The sequence below is a fragment of the Pleurodeles waltl genome, chromosome 10, assembly GCF_031143425.1.
Source record: "Pleurodeles waltl isolate 20211129_DDA chromosome 10, aPleWal1.hap1.20221129, whole genome shotgun sequence".
Classification (NCBI taxonomy): Eukaryota; Metazoa; Chordata; class Amphibia; order Caudata; family Salamandridae; genus Pleurodeles; species Pleurodeles waltl.
In genome coordinates, this window is record NC_090449.1 from 847,391,654 (window position 1) to 847,409,512 (window position 17,859).

The 17,859-nt window shown below is 44.6% G+C and overlaps 1 protein-coding gene across 1 annotated transcript in view; it reads right to left on the minus strand.

Moving 5' to 3' along the window:
- LOC138261947 (macrophage mannose receptor 1-like) overlaps positions 1–17,422 on the minus strand; it is a 683,716-nt gene extending 666,294 nt beyond the window's left edge. The window contains exon 1 of the mRNA XM_069211540.1: positions 17,156–17,422. Coding sequence (XP_069067641.1) covers positions 17,156–17,213 — 58 coding nt within the window. The 5' untranslated portion in view covers positions 17,214–17,422. The remainder of the gene's footprint in view (positions 1–17,155) is intronic.
- Positions 17,423–17,859: the final 437 nt, after the last annotated feature.

The following is a 17,859-nucleotide window of genomic DNA, read 5'->3' on the forward strand; positions in this document are numbered from 1 at the left end:
AGTACATTCTGCAAAAATGCAAGTTAAGGGTGAACAACATGCCCTTCACCTAGTGTTTAAGTGGTTGAATTTCAAAGCCAGTATTACAGAACAACAGGTCTACCTATCCAGCTAAAGTGCCTTCAGTGCCCCATCTCGGCATTAGGTGTAGTAACATGATCACGTCCTCATTATAAGTGTTATTTTTAAATATTAGAGATAGGACTGTAAAGTGCACTTTGGAAATAACGTTTGTTCAGTAACATTGTTGGAAAGCCAAAAGGGTTTAGAAAAAGTCCCTTGTTCCTCTGGCTGCACCTTCCAGCATGACAATGAGCTGGGAAGATCTGTGCCCGTTGCACATAGTACAAGCATTGGAAAAGTCAATAGGTCTTTCTATAAAAGGCCTAGATAGAGGCATTGCCAATGCATTTTTGTCAATTGCATGCAAACTCATGCAGCAAGACACACATGCATGCATGGCTGGCAAACCTACAGTGGGTTTTCAAATTTAGAAAACCCACTGCAAGACGGTTACTGCTGCTGATACTTGATTTCTCACCAACCATCTGCACAGGAAATGACATAACTTCTTGCCTTCTCCTTTCAGTCAAATCCTCAGAGCATTCCACCGCCGGATGCCCCTGGCAAAGGGCTAACACAGACGAGGACATTGTCTGTTTGGACCTTTAGGGACTGGAATGACCTAAAGCAAGTACAAGCTAACATATAACCATGTACCTTACCCAGCACTTCATACTGCCATCCCTCACAATTGCACTCAGATCAAGATGACAAACACTCATGTTGCATCCTCAAAACACAATCAACCTCTTGCATATCCCACTGAAGCGCCACACGCTCTCAAACTAGAGTACACATTCGTACACAAGCTCATCAATGCTAGCTGTACAGTACTCTATGTCCCCAATATTGCAGACCTCATCACCTACACAAGCTTAATATTCTTGTCACAGAAAAATGGTTCACCCCTAGATCCTTGCATACCCTGGACATCATTCTTATCATCCATTATGTGAACTGCACACATAAGAAGGGAGGAGGCCTCGCTGTCAATGAACGGTCACTTGAGTTCTGCACCCTAAGCACACTGGTGATTCCAAGGAGCTACTGACATGCCACTTCCCACTTTCCGCAACTCAGACCACCACCTCCATCTCATCTACAGGCCTCCTGGGTAAAACTTTAAGCATTAAGTAAGTGACTGCCCAGCATCCATGGACTTAACAGAGACCAGTTCTCCAGCTGGTCTTGGCCCTACAGACCCGGCTCCAGCTAATCGATATTCCTTCCTCAGTCCGCTCTCTCATCCTCTCGCTCTCTCTCTCACTCTTTTGTCACCTCTCTGTATCACTCCTCTTACATTCTTGTCCATTCCTACTCATTTCTGCCACTTTCTGTCCATCTACCTTTCTTGCTCCCGCAATGCTTTTTGTCCATTTTCACCCACTTTTTGTCTATCTCCTTTGTGCCCATTGTGCCTTTTGTCCATTTTCACCTGTTTTGTGCCATTTCTCGTTTTCCCTGTCTCTTTTATACCCACTTTACCCCCTTTGTACCAGTTTTGTGCCTCTATACCTCTTCTTCCCTTTCTGCCCATTTCATTTATGCCATCTTTGTGCAAGTTTTTTTGTCCCATTCTTTGACTGTTTTTTCTCTTTCCCATTTGTTGTCTCATTTATTGCCCCACACCTGCTCCCTTTCCCATCCTCCCTTCTCCCCTCAGTTCACTCTTACCCGCCTCCTGCGATCCTTCTCAGACATCCCCAATTAACCTCCCAGGATGTACTTAATGGCAGCAGCAGTACAGATGTGCTGCTAGTGCACCAAAGTTGTACCAAAAGTAAGCCTGTCCATGCCCATCAGTGTGTGGGCCATGTAAAGCACTAGGAACCCTGGTCTTACCACACCCCACTGATAAACTGCCTCGTTCCACTGGGCCTTCGAACCTCGATGCCAGACACCACACTTCTGCCACACCACACAACACAGAAAGAGCCTTCTCCTACCCCCATTGCCGCTTCACATACAGCTCCTCACCCACCACAACAGCACACTCCATGGCCCCACTAACAGCACCCAGCGCACCCCGCACACACCCAAACTGACACATATCCCAAGATGCACAGTCAATGCATGCTTCTCAATATCTGCTCACTGAGCAAACACACAAGAACATTCTGGGATTGTCAATGCTCCAGACCTCCTTTTCCTCACAGAGACATGTCTAAACCCGGCTTCAACATCAGACTTTGCCACGTCCATTCTGGAATGGATACAAGATCGCCAGGCAAGACCACCAACAATAATCCAGAGAAAGCATTGCTCTAATCTTGCAATAAACCTTCAGCTGTCCTGAAACGATCTTCACAAAAAACGAAACCAGCTACATGAAACATGTCAATTTCAAACTACACTATCTCGGCCAACTTTACAGTGGGTAGAACCTTAGTCTACCAACCACCAGGACTTACTGCAAATATTGTTTTTGCTTGAGCTCATTCCCCAAAACATGGTGACATTGGCATATATAAAATTGGCATATTTCATTTACTTATATGCGCCTGGTAGAGGGCACTACATGTGACCAGGGCCTGTACATTAAATGCAACTAGACAGCCTGCAGCACTGATTGTGCAACCCACTTAAGTAGCCCTTTAATCATGTCTCAGGCCTGCCACTGCAGAGCCTGTGCATGTAGTTTTGAACTGCCATTTTAACCTTGCAAAATAAACCTTTATCCAGGAACAAACCTTCTTTTCTAATACTGAAAAATCACCCCTGGGCAGCCCAGAGAGCAATGTGCAATGTATTAACAATGTATTTTAGTTTTATGTGTCCTGGTGGTGGAAAAATCTTAAATTCATTTTTCACTGTTGCAAGGCTCATCTCCCAATAGGTTAACATTGGGGTTTCCTTATTATTACATCTTATAAGTATACCTCCAAAATGGGAAGAGATGACCCTTTCATGTTTGGTGTCTCTGGAATCACAATTTAAAATCCTAACTTATGGTGAAGTCAGATTTTACATTGCAGTTCTAAAAATGCCACTTTTAGAAAGTTGGTACTTCTTGCCTTAGCCATTTGGTGCCTGCAGCTTGTCTGTGGTCATGTGACTGGTGTAGTTGCAGTTGTGTAGGAGTTTGTCTCTCTATTTAGTATACAAAAGTGATGTGAACTGTGTAGAGAATCCAAACAACCCACTATAATATCCAGATGTAAAAAGTAGAACAACTAATGCTATGTTTTTGTGGTAGTGTGGACGAGCAGTTAGGTTTATCTTAAAGATGTGGTAAGCATTTGTTTTGTGGACACACACTCGGAAGAATAACTCAAGATTAAGTTATTAAAATACTTCAGATTTTTATAAGATTTTTAAGTTATGATTTTTCAAAGTTTAGAAAATGTTCTGTTTTTGTGTGTAATTACGCAGCATATTAATCAATGGGAAAAACTTGAAAAATGCATATAAAATCAGACAATGCTTTCACAAGTGTCACCTTCTATTTTTAGATCGAGGTCTTCGAGATGTGCTGTGGGCTAGCCAGCAGAGAAGTTTGGGTGGTTCTCGATTCAAGCGGGAGCAGAGGCTGAAAGTCCTGGAGCTGGTGCACAATGGAGAAGGGGACCACTTGGAAACTCTACACAGATGGACATAAAGGTACACTTGTGGATCCCCTTGGAGGGTGGAGGTCACAAGGGGCTAGGGACCACTGGAGCAAACCTGGTTTGTCAATGCATGGGGCCAGGGAGGCAGGTGCAGCCCAGCTCGGTCAGCCCAGGAGTTGTGCATTTTAGGGCCCTTGAAGCCAGAAGCAGGACACTTGAAGGGTGGATTGCAGGTCACCAGGGCCACTCTGTGGGGTGGTTCTTGGGTGTCCTGAAGTCTCTTATCTGGTGCTTGCTTCAGAGCCCTTGAGAGCCCAGACTAGACTTTGCCTCTTGGTGTCCGATGTTGGGGGTCCAGTACCCCAGGTATTGGTACATCTCAGGCCTGAAAGTTCCAGTGCTACCAAACATGGCACACTGGTAGGTTTTGTCCTTCGAGTCTGTCATGTAGATTTTAATCAGGCTCCAGATGCGGTTCATTGGTCAGCCGCAAGTCATGGAACTGGACTTCACTAGTTGTTTGCCTGCAGTGTGCAGGAGAATGATATGTTCACTCTGAGGGAGGTTTTTAGTGATTTCCAGAAGGAAGGAGGTCATTTAGGGGTTTGTAGAGTCCATCAGGTTTCCAGGGGACACCTCAGTGGTGATGATCAAGTCCTTGGAGTAGCAGGCATGGATTGGCACCTTTTTATTGGTGCAGCAGGACTCCTGTTCTTGTGCTTCAGGTCTTCTTTGTTCCTGGTCTTCTCGTGTACATCAAATCTGATCTTTTGGTTTAGGGATATCCACTAAATACTGCATTAAGGGGGCATTAGGGAGAGTACCTGGTAGTTGCCAATGGGCCAACTACTTTAAGGTGGCTACACCCACTGAGTGACCACACCTTTTGAAAATCCAGCCAGCCAAGGTTTCCTGTGGGAATGGGTCACGTCCCTAATCCTGATTGGCTATTTTCACGCCATCCAAGATGGAGGAAAATGAAATGGGGTGGTCACCTCGCCTGCCACACCTAAGGGGTGGTGCAGACTAAGGATGGCCACTCCTCCGATCCTTGCTAGTTTCCCACTGGTTTTCCCACAAGTGGAGGCAAAATCATTGGGTGTCCATCTGCTGCTAGCAGCAGAGGTGGGGGTCAGATTTCAAAGGTGATAACAACTTCAAATTTGACTGCTGGTGGAGTGTGCTTGCCTGGGGGAGGAGGTGTCACACCTCCAAACAGGAAAGGCTTTGGGTTCTGCCTCCTGAGAGCAGAGGCTCTCACCACAGGAGTCCAGAATCATGTCTGATGGTGGCAGGCTGGTTAGGACCAGTCAGCAAGCATGCCAGGGCTGTGAGTTTTTGCAGGGAGCAGCTCTAAGGTGCCCTGTGGGTACTTTTTATAATAAATCCAAAACTAGCATTAGTGTGGGTTTATTATCCTGAGTTGATACCAAACAACCCAGGACTCAAAGAGGCCACCATGTAGGTGGAGAACTCATAATGACCAGTGTCCAGAACATGCACACTTACAGGGCAGCCTTAAGGCTTAAGTCTTAAGGTTTCACCAGGATACGGTAGGGGCATATTCGCTCATGCACACATATGCCCTTACATGCACTATATTGCACCCTGCCGTAGGATTGGGAGGCCTTCCAGAGGGGGGACTTACCCACATTGCATGCACTGTTAGTGGGCATGGCACTCTGGGTGAGTGCCATGTCGAGTTTGCAACTTTAGATTCCCCTTGTCATGCACTTGCAATGGCAGGGCATGAGGATGGTGTGGGGACTCTCAGAGTGGCACAATTAGTGCTGCAGCTCTGGCGGACCCTCTTCAGTACCCATGCCCCACGCAGCAAGGGTACTATTTACAATGGACATACAAAGATGGCTAAAGAACCAAACATAGTACAGTTTTGGGGAAAGATATATGATTCTGGGGACCTGTTTTGCAGGGGCCCAGAGGACTTACAATTTGAAACCACATCATTTTCCAGGCAAAAAGTGGTGGCTAACCATGTCAAAAGAGGCCCTTTCTCACAAGCTGGGTTTTGTGTATTCTTCCTAGCCAGCCACACACAATGAAAACTTAGGTGTGGCTCAGTGGGTCACCCTGGGCAGGATAGGTGGGAGGTGCTGGACACAATCTCACTTACACCTGAATCGGTTGTGTCCTGTCCACACAGTAAGGGGCTTAATAACCCTGAATTGTCATTGCAGCCAGCTTAGAGCCAGGGCAGGGGAGGTAGGGATGGGATCCCATTGCACTTCAAAGCCACTGTCTGGAAGTTTTGCCCACCTTCCAGAGTCAGAACACCAAGGAACAAACACTGGACCTGAGACACCACCACTTCAGTGCACTTCTGGCCATGTGGACTCTCTGAAAGGAAGAAGGACTGCTGTACTGCTGAAGAACTGTCACTCTGCTGGACTCTTGCTTTGCTGTGCTGTCATGTTGCCTGCCTTTCTGGGAGTATGAAGTACTGGACCTACATCTCTCCAACCCAGAATGACTCCAAGGGCTAGTTTATCATAGTTTGACTCTTGCTTTAGGCAAGTCTGCTGGTTTAAGAAGGACATTACTTATGTTTGTAGGTGACTATGCCTGTCCTACAAGTCACAACTGTCGTCCCAACCCTCCCAGCTCACAAGCAGTACCTCATCAAAAACTCAAATAGTAAAAGGTGATTTGTGGCAGCCTTTACGCATGAACTCAAGAGTGCGACATCTCAGGGAGCGGTGTGGTTAAACGGAGATTACCCCTTTCTCACATGAACAACATTTCTCAGTCACACACAGGCAATGAAGGAGATGCAATAAAGTTTTCAATAGGTTTCATTAGCAAAACTGCAACCTATGATAAGTTGAATGGGCTGCAATGATTAGGATAATGAACAGTGCAAGAAACAGAATTGTAAAGAAGAGAATAATTAATACAAAGACAACCACCATCTTGCAATAGCATGAAATGACATGAGATATGAAATATGTCCTAATACCATAGCATGATGAACCTAACCCCTAACCTAAAGAGAGCTTGGTGTGTTAAACCAAATTTGCCAGTACTGTGTCCATGAGAAGAGGCCCCCAACACTCGTTACCTTGGAATGAGGTCTCTAGCTCAGACTCTGTGGGGACACAAAGACTGGGTCAGCATCAAGGTGATGTGCAGCGTCAATAGAAGCTTTATCATCTGGTCTGAATCCCTATGACTATCGTCTGTGTGAAATGTATTTATCCAGATCTGATAGGAAACCTGACGAAGGTTTGTTCCCAAACAATAGATAACAAGTTACGCCTGGGATGGCAATTTTTATAAACAATTCCCTCAAAAGCGCACAAGAAGGAAAGTACCTAAAGTGAATACCTTCAGCTTGTTTATCTTTGTCGCTTGATAGTGACGCCTTAGCGTGGTGGCACTGATAACATGAAACTGAAACATTGACCTAACTAGAAACAATGCAGCCATCTTGAAAAATATAAATAAATGTGCTAAAACAGAGCGAACTAACTAGGGTAAAAGTCACTGGGTGATGGGGGCATGAGTCTACAAGCCAGAAGGCTAAGCTAACTCCTGCTTCCCATTAAAACAAGATAGGATTCACTAAAGTTGGCCGGTCTCTTGATCTGAAGTCTCATTGACATAAACAATTTTCAACCACCCTGCTACTGCCTCTGGTCCCTGCCAACTGTGAGTCTACCCTACCAAGTGGTGTCACCCCTTTCCTGGACCATTGGAAGTGGGACTAAGATGGTTCCCAGCGGAACTGACACATCCTATCAGGTGAGCTGTGCATCCTCGAGCAGATTTAAAGCATCAATACTGCTGTGTGGGTAGGACCCAGCACAGCGGACTCGCATCGCTGTCGCATCCCACACCTTGGGTTCGGTGCCTCGCCTTCGGAACCACCACTGTGTGATGCTTCCCTGGAGCAGGTCTTTGAATCTTTCATCAAAGGCAGCCTTGAGGATACTGCCAAAACTCCACATCACAGCTTCACTACTGATCGAAACTGATGCATCTCCTCTGATGCGCAACACATCTCAGAAACGGGCCCCAACAAGGGGATCCTCAACATTGATGCAACAGGACCTCAAACCTTAGCTACGCTGCTTCTCGGAACCAACGCATTGCATCGGCTGCATGACGCATCTTCGACTCGGATCCACGCAAATCTCCCCAACCAGTATTTAAGGTACTTTGATCAGCTGGCCTAATTGGGTCGCTGTAGCTGGCCAACGCTCCATTGCAGATGGCCTGAACTTTTTACTTTATACCTGTGCAATGCGACCAAAAATCCTCAGTTGGGGCATTTTTGCTTCTAAGCTCTATTCTACGGTTTATTCTTTAAAAATTAATAACTCAAGTTCTACTGATTGGATTTTTGTCATATTTGTCTTGTTTTATTTATTGAAATCTATTCTATTTTCAAATCTTGTGTGGGATCCTTTTTGTGTGTTGTTTTCACGGTTTTACTGCTTGAATTGTTGCACAAATACTTTTCACATTGTCTTCATGTTAAGCCTGACTGCTCTGTGTCATGCTCCCAGAGGGTGAGCTTTGCTTCTGCCTTACCCTGACAAGAATTTTGGTTGTTGCTTGACCAGGGCTCACACTGAAGTCAACCAACATCCTAATGTATACTCAAGATCTATGCAACAATCTACCAGACTTCTTTTGCAACAGAATCATGAACATATACAACTATTTTGACCTGCAGCTGGACCCCAGCAACTTCACTTCCAGTCTGCAAACAGAGAATACAGGAAATACCTTTTCCACCCTGGAAAGCATTACCAGTTAGCAAACTGCAGCTATCATAAGGACGATACATTTCGGGACTCCAGCATACCCTTGCCTCCACCACATTTATAACAAAGGATCCTCCCTAATTAGAAAAGCATCCACTTGCATCATTAGAACCTCCAGCAACACAGCCACCTTCCAGAAGCCTAGTAAAATATGAAACAGTCAGAAAGCTCCTAAAAAACACCCTCTCCAAATCCAGCCCAGCCACAGTTTACAAACTACTGATTGATATCGATCCTTCTGTACCCAGCCAAAGACATGAAAAAAGTCACAAAAATACACCACCCAGACCACCTCACCGAAAACCAGCTTCTAGATGCCACACAATCAGGCTTCTGACCAAACAACAGCATCAAGACTGCCCTCTTCACAGCAACATACAACATCCAGATGATCCTCAACTGGGGGGAAAACACAGCCCTTATCCTGCTTGACCTCTCAGCAGCCCTTGACATGGTCTCCCACCCCACTCTGATTGGAAGAATGCATAAGACTGACATCCAAGGACCCACCCTCAACTGGATATGCACATTCCTCTCCCTAAGAATCCACACAGTACACTTGCCCCCGTATGTGTCAAACACCCGGAAACTCATCTGTTGAGTTCCCCCAGAATCTTCACTCATCCTGACCCTCTTCAAGATCTACATGACTGCACTGACTGATGTCATCAAGATACTCACCGACACTGATGACACACAGATGATACTGTCCCTTTCAGACAAGACACCTACAACAAGAAACAACTTCATCACCTGCATGATGGAAGTGGCCACCTGGATGAAGTTCAACAGCCTTAAACCGGACAAACCTGAAGTGGTGATATTCAGAAAGGAGAGCTCGCATTAGGACTCCAGCTGGAGGCCAACAGACCTTGGACATTGACCCATCCCCGGCACTCAAGTAAGAAACCTCAAAATCATTCTGATGACAAGCTAAACATGGCCTCCGAAGGTCAACTCAATCACTACGTCCTGCTTCCACATCCTGAGGGTGCTGAACAAGATCTTAAAGTGGCTTCCGAATCGCACCAGAAAAAGTGTTACTCAAACTCTCATTACCAACAGAAAAGACTATAACAACTCACTATAAACAGGAACACCAAACAACTTCTGAACAGACTCCAAACAGTTTAGAACTGTCCCTCAAGCTCCCATTTTGCACTCCTTTAGAAATTGGGTTACTGGTTGGCAGAGGTATGCATCCTCTCCAAACAGGAACCCCAATCTTAGCCCAGAAGAAGGTGATACACTGAACAGTGGGCAATGCTTTGTTCTCGATCCTCGCAGTAGCACTGATGCGCCAGTGTTGATGCTGATGCAGTGTCCTCGATCCTCACAGCAGCGACGATGTGTCAGCATTAATGAAAATGTGCCGGTTTCACGTGAGGCAACAGCGTTGATGCATGGAGTTTGGACTGAAGCAGCACTTTATACCCTGGATTGGCACCACTTGGCAGGGAAAGGCTCTTAGATTTCAGATTCTAGAAGTTTTGTGTGTACCTGAGACTTTGAACAAACAGGAGGCAAGCCAGCAAGCCCTTCGAGTCACTTAGGTTCTGGGTTCAAGTGTTGTGGATTCAGTCCTTCTCACCCAGGTAAGGAGGGCAGATGGCAGCAGGTCAATAGAGCAAGAAAGCAGTTCTTCCATAGCATCAGTCCAGCGAGGAGCAGCCCTTCTTCCTGCAGGTATCCACGGGTCCAGAACTGCACTGTATTAGTAAGGTCAAAAGTCATGTTCGTATTCCCAGTGGAGCCTTTGAAGTAGGGGTGACTTCAAAGAAGGGATTTGAAGTGCACAGAGGACCTCCCTTTCTGCCTTGGCTCCAGATTCACTACATGGAGCTAACACGTCCTTTCTGTGTGGTCAGAACACAGAATATTCAGGTGTAAGTTTGAGGCTGTGGCCAGCTCCTCCATCCCATCCTGCCCAGAATGGCCTATCAGGATTTTAATAGCCCATCAATCACACCTAAGTTCCTTTTGGGTGTGGTTCTCTACAGGAAATGCGCAATCCCCGCTGTCACCCCACCCAGAAGTGTATTGACGACAGGCTGCAGGCATACAAGGCTAAGAGCTTGAAAATCCCCACTTTCAAAAATTGGCATTTTCAAAATTGTAACAATAAAGCTGATTTTCATACTAAAGAGGATTTATGATAACAATTCCATAGGTACTAAACAAGACAACTCTACCTGTTGCCAATCAGGAATTACAGCTTGGAGGAAAGTGGGTTATTAGTAAGTAGAGATGTTTACCTTCAGCTAGCAAATGTTCCCAATGACTAATTAGGTCCAGTCAAGTCTCAATAAATTAATCCTTGATCAACCCTTGGTAGCATGGCAAGGAGCAGTCAGGCTTAACTTAGGAGACAGATAAAGCATATAATACTACCAAAACAGCAAATAAGTATAAGACACAATACAATAAAAAGCCAACGCCAATTCATACAAATAGAGGATAGGTTTATCTTTAAAATGAGCCCAAAATGACAACATTCCAATATAGGGAACCAGAGTTATGAATATTTAAAGAATATACTGTGTTATAGCACTTTAAGGACTAAAGCACCAACTGGGCTATCTGGTCACACTGGACCCGGCTAAATGTAAAAGTTCAAGCCTACCGCAACGGAGCACGGGTCAAACACTGTCCAACATAAGTCCCACTGAAGTTTTCCCATCTCAGATTTGTGGCAACAGTCCAGTTTGCAAGGAAGACGGTTGCTGGGAGCAAGGAAAGCAGCGCTGATGGTTGTACGTGAGGCACGAAGAACTGCTGTGCTTCGTGGATGGACTGACTGTAATCTTTTGGTCCCAAGTGGTGATACTTACTGTCCAATGAGATGGTCTTGCACCCGCTTGCACTGATCCTTAGTGCAAGTCATGCAGTTCGGAGCAAATGGGTCCCAACGCAAAGAACACCCAATCTTGAATTTGAGAGCTCTGAAAGCACTCCAAGTGCCCATGACCTGAAATGTGCCTCTTGGAAGTCAGGAACTTGTTGCAAGCAGGTCTGGGAGCTCAAGTCAGTTGTTTCTTGGTTCTTTTTGTTTCTTGGTTCCTTTGGAGAGATAGGTGTCTTCTAGCACTGGCCAAGGATTCAGAAGCTCTGGATTGCCACTTGGGGGCTAGGAATCAATCTTTCATAATGTACCTGTGCAGTCCAGGAAAACCCTTGTGTAGGTTGTCAGCAGGAGTGATCCTCTCTTGGAGCTTACAGGTCACTTCTTCCAGCACTTTTATTCCTGTTGGTGATCAGGGAGTCCACTCCATTTCATTTTAATGCAGGCACGGTAATTTCTTTGTGGAACCTTGAGAGTGCAGCAGGTGCAGTCTTTATGAGTGCAGTCCTTCTGTGGTGCCGTCCAAGAGTCCAGCAGGGCAGTCCTTCTTCTTATGATGTTCCATGCAGTGATCAGAGGGGCTCCTGCAGGTCTTCCATATTTATTCCACATTCTGAGCTGGCAAGAGCGGGCACCCCAAACAGCTGGTTTCAAGTTGCCTCCCTCTGGTATGACCTCTTCCAGCTAAGTGTGGCATATTTGTGTCCCAGAAGGCACTGTTCTTCAAAAATGGAAAAATTTTCTTCTGGCTACCTTTTCCCTACACTACACTTCCAGCCCCACTCCTAATCTAATTAGTGGTGCTCCCTTTTGGCTGAGGATCAAAGGAATGGGGGCTGACCTGGACACTGTGGCATCTATGCATCTACCTTAGAAGCACAGCTTAACTCCCCAGCCCCTATCCTCTCCTGGCTTCTCCAGGAAACAGATCACCTCCCACCAAATAGCTGTATTGATTTAGCCCAAGGCTTCTTCACACCTACTCAGGGAGCAAGCCCGGGTCAGGCTGTAAAAGACTGACCAATCAGGAGAGGCTGCTACTGGGCTGCTTTAGGCAACTTTGGGACAGTAGGTTCTAAAACTACTTTCCTGTAATTGTTATAATAAATGTGGCATTGGCAAGTTGTTGGATTTATTGTAACTAGCATTTTGAGACTTTGAATGGTATTGCTAGCTAACTCCAATCAAAGGTTAGACTTTATTAAAGCCCTCCTATTTTAGCCAATGGGTCTAGCAACACTACAACGGGAAAATTACTTTTGCTGTTTTCCCCACCAGGGCATATAAAACACAGTTTATATTTCACTGTTTTTTTATAACAAGTCACCCTACCCTTGGGACATCTAAGGCAGACCTTAGGAATTACGTATATATCATTGAAAGGTAGTTTTGGACTTTGCAAGTACTTTTAATTCCAAAGTCAAATTTGGACATAGTTTTATTTTAAAACCAGCCTGCAGGGCTGGCTTTCAATTGACACTAGACACTAGTGCACATTTAAGTGCATTAAGTCCATTGGGGTCCGTAAATCTCCCTGCCCTGTAATATACTAAGGTCTTATAGTAGGGTGTCTTGGTCAATTAGAATTATTCCAATCAGCATATACTTTTAAGGTCAGAGCACTGGCCCTGAATAGCAGAGCCCAGAGCACTTTCAGAGGTAGTAGCAATCAGTATCAGTCCAGAAAATGGAGGCAACCAGGGCAAAAAAGATGACTTTCCTTCACAGCTTATTAAATGCAATAGGGAATCTCCTATGTTATCCTATGATGGGGTAGGCCTCACAGTAGTATTAAACTAATTTGGGAGTTTTTTACTACCAGGACATCTAAATCTTAAAAGTACATGTCCTTCTTTTTAATTACACAGCACCCTTCCCTATGGGCGTGGTAGGGACTACCTTAGGGGTGACATATGTAATAAAAGAGGAACTTAAGGCTAGGCAAGGGGTTGTAGATGCCAATTTGACATGGCAGTGTAACACTGATTTCAGGCTGCCAGGGCAGGCATGTGACATGTCTTAAAGTGCCTCTTAAGTTGGTGGCACAAGCAGTGCTGCAAGTCCACTGGTAGCATTTAATTTACATGCCCTGGGCACATGTAGCGCAATTCACTAAGGACTTATAAGTAGATTAAATAGGCCAATGGGTTATATGTCACTCAAACCCTGTTTAAGGGAGAGAGCACAAGCACTTCAGCACTGGTCAGCAGTGGTAAAGTGCATAGAGTCCTAAGGCCAACAAAAACGAATTCACCAGCACAGCCTGGCCCAGCCAAGTGAGCACCAAGTGTTTGAGGACCGGGGGACGAGAATAAGGGGAGGCGTTTAGCGTGGGGATTTCATATGTGCACAATTTGACAATGTACAGTATGCAGACAGTGCCTTTGTCCTGTGTCCAGCTTATCCTTATTTTCTTTCTGCTGTGATGCTACAGTACACGCCTGAGCAGGTGTAGCCTCAGAAGCAATCAAACCAGCTTTCATTCACTCGCTTGGTATGGAGCTGATTTTTACAATTTATTTCAAAGCTATCTTTAAACCAAACCAAACCATACTTTACAATCTGGTTTTCACCGAAGGTCTGACCTCTGTAGACAGACAACAATATAATAAAACAGAATATCTATTGCAGTAAAACAAATGCCAATAAATACGTCAACCCGGGAAAATGTCCATCTCATACCATTCATTTTTAGATCTCTTTATAAAGCTTTTTCCGTCTGTCAGGGCTCCAAAACATGAACTGAGTGGCTTTAGTTGTTGCTTTAAGAAAATCTCATTCTTATTGGTTCACACTTTGGATCAGGCGGAAATAGTTCTCCAATCTCCCAATTAGCTACTGACAACTAGGGGTGGTAGCCCCCTGCTCAAATACAGCTACCCTAGCCGTGCAGTGCCGCTGTCACATTTTTCCTCCTGAAGTGTCTCCACACTCTTTTTAGGGCTTCACACAAATGATAATTTTGCACCTCAATGTAAATGTCCATCCAAAATGTGCTAAGGGGACATCTTACTGACTGATAACACAGGGCTCATTACTGCCTCTGTTCTGTACTAAAGCTGCTTTTAAAGTTTCAATCTAGCATAATTGTGCAGGATATAATAGTGATCACCAAACCCAGAACAAAGAGAGCTTCAGATCAGTCCTCGGGATCTGTGTAAAAACACTTCAGAAGCTCTAGCATAAGCAAAACTATACTAAAATGCCACAAACAGAGCCCTGATTAGCAGCCGAGAATCCTAAAAAGTGGCACATGAAATTTTCTAAGCCTTGTCTTCATTAAAATTGACCTACTGCTTTTTTTACTTTTCTTGTTGACATACGTTCATGAAGGGAGCACTATTTTGTTTCTTATTGGTCTGAATAAAACAAAATGTCCATTCAGGAAAAAACATAGTATCTCAGATTTCCATAACTGAAATCACATCACCCTGCATGAAAATTGTACGGTGGTTATCCAAGTTTCAAATTTTCCCCTCCATATCTTCATCCAGTTCACACCCTGAAGGTCCTAAAAGCTTACACTATGGATAGATAAATTGACACTGATGCCATATCTACCAACTTGACTGCTTGCGGTGTCACAAGCGCACTGTCCTCCGCTGCCCATTTCCGATTTTTCACCCACTCGCATGGAGTGAGACCAGACAGAATAATGCTAGCAACAAGGACCACATCCACGGTCCTACAAGAAGCCACCTCTTCCTCTTGATGCAGCTTTTGTCAACAAATCTCCAGGTCCAATTGTAGTACACCAAAACTGCAGCACACAAACATTCTATATAGACCACTCAACCGCTCATAGGTATGATTCACATGAGAAGGGTTTAAGTATACATCTGATATTTCATTACATCTCCTTTCTACAGTAGACTACTGACCAGACAGCAGAACCCTTATCCACTCCCCAAATGAAGTGATTGGCATCAAAAGGAGTTTGGATCTCCTGCATGTCATGATACAAAGTCTGCAAACCACACTTTCTATCGCCCTTCTGCCACCCCTCTCCTCCCATGGACTGTTCGCTTAAAGTTCCCCATCACACCTTACAAAAAGCACCTATTCCAGAGTAACCGAGCATGCACACCGCACCTAATGGGTCAGAGCAATCTTCTGCTAGCCTTACCTCCAACACACACCACATACCTGGATATTGTGTGATTACAGATTCTACAACACATTGTATTCCTATCATTACAGTCTCAGCTAGATAGCGTAACATACAAAGGACAACGATTTATGCTACTGACTTTGGCTTTTTACCTTTCTCCACATTTTGAACTAACCACAGAGCAGCAGGAGAAGTCCATGCCTTAAATGTGTCCACTCTAGGAATATTTGATTGTGCTTGGTATCTTTGGAAACACTTGACAACTGCTTATGTTTCCGAGAAAGCTGACTAATTTGCTCTGATCCTCACTGCACCTGCTCTTTCTGCTTAAACCACGTTCCAAAGAAATCTAATTTATTGTTTTATTATACATGCGTTATTTGATGAGTCATGGACTATAGTTTTGGTGTTATGGTGGAATAATCTGTTGAACTTTAGGCACCAGTGCATATGAATCCTTGGGCGCTCCATTAAATTGGTTTTGCAGGTCGTTGTTCTGGCAGTTGTCTTTTATATTCTCTCATTCTCAACTCCCTCTCTTTCTCTAACTCTTATTGTTTGACTCTTATATTCTTTCTATCCTTCAACTAACCACTCACCTACCTATCTGGCACACTCGCTCTTTTTTTTTTTCGTGTCTTTCTCCTTTTATACTCATCTATCATTCATGACTTTAACAAGTTATTCTCTCTCTTTCTCCAACGACTCACTTCCCTCCCTTTCTGTTTCTCCCCTTTGCCCACCTCCTTGTTCTATTTCCCTCTTGGTAATTGTTATGTGTTGGGCACTTCATAATCTATCGCGCCATCTCCTGGTAAACAATGGGAACATGTTATTCTTGGAACTTGTTATTCTCGGAAACATCCCAATAATTCTCGCCACACAAGCATTCAGAATTAATGCTGATATTCTTTTATTGACGCGAGGCCTTCAGCAAATTCATTTTACTGCCATAAGTCAACAATCCTCCACCAGTGTTAGCAGCAACGTTTTGGCTAGGGTTAATTCATATTTTTGGAAAGGTTGGGATGCAGAGATGTAACTCAAAAAAGCAACTCATGCATAGTACCTGAAAACAACGGTTGCTTAATTTATAAATTATGAGGAGCCGGTGCTCAAAGCCCTTCTGTTAAACACGAGGCTGCTTTAATTAAATCTGCCAGCACTGAATACTGAGGCAGCATAATCCTGAAGCCATCTCGGGCCACTTCAATCCATTTACGGCCATCCCTGCCCCTTCAGCTTATCCTGCAACTTTCTACTTTCTCCCTTTATGACGATTTTTAGTTTTTCTTTCTTCCGTCTTTCACATATGTGTCTTTTGCTCGCAACAAATGCTTGAGGCATAAGAATAAGCCCAGTTCCTCACAAATAAGTACCGGTGCTCAGCACCGGAAACAACAAGCACAAACTAAGCACTGGGTCTAGCACCCCTAAAATACATTGTTACAATTAGTGCTGCGTTAGTATCAAAATACATTCCACGGGTGAACAATGATAATGTTAGGGACAAAATAAAGGCTAATGCTAACTATTGGAGGCATTTAAGGAAGGGCCTTACAGTAACCAGAAAAGGACAATTTTCTCTATCCAGTCCTGTATCATTAACAATGACCAACAAGAGTCACTCCAGAACTCTTCCGTGTTTCATTTCCTCTGCTTGGGTGTTGAGACATATAGTAACACCATTCGCCTGATGGAGACTTTTAAATTAAAGTCACATTCTCAGTGAGTCTATAAATATGGAGTGGCAGCTTTCCTGGTGCGTACAACATTCGTGAAAGCCAAAGAAGGAACTTACCCAGTTGAAGTATAGGCTGCACAAAGCACAGGAAAAACGCCAGCAGGAAGGCCTTCATGATAGTTATATCATATGTCAGTTCCCATAGATATAGGAGTGTATGTTCACAAGGGTCCCAGCTAAACCAGCTCTGCAGCCATCTGCCTCGCCTTGCTTTTGAAGGTTTATGAGAATCTTTGGGAAGATGTGGCTTCTTGGTGATAAGAAAATATCCTGTCACATGGGGTGTTGCCAAACAACAGGAATTCGCGAGTAGAACGGTGCTTACGGCGCGGATTTTACGGACGAGGAAACGCTGTCCTCGGAAGTCAGAGACAATTGAGAACTGCGGCAGATAGCTCGGGCCTGCCTTCAAAAATGTTTATTGTAGGGCCTCGGGAACAGATACCCGATAGTGTATTTGCTGAGCTTGCGCAGTTCTTAAAAACGGAAACGGCAAATGCCATGAAGCCGGACGGGGTTAAAAGACAATGGACACGTATTTTATTCGCACGAATAACACGGGAAGATGCCATTTTGTGTAGATAGTGGTGACTAAGGAGGCCTGGTTTACCCCATTTCTTGTCTTCTTTTGAGAGGTAAACCGCACACTTGCACTCCAGTTATACCCTAGGTTTAGCAAGTATCGCCTGACCGTCATAGCCCTACCTTAATGAACCCCCTGCTATTATTTCACTACCCTGCTTCAGCTAGAAGGCCGTCGC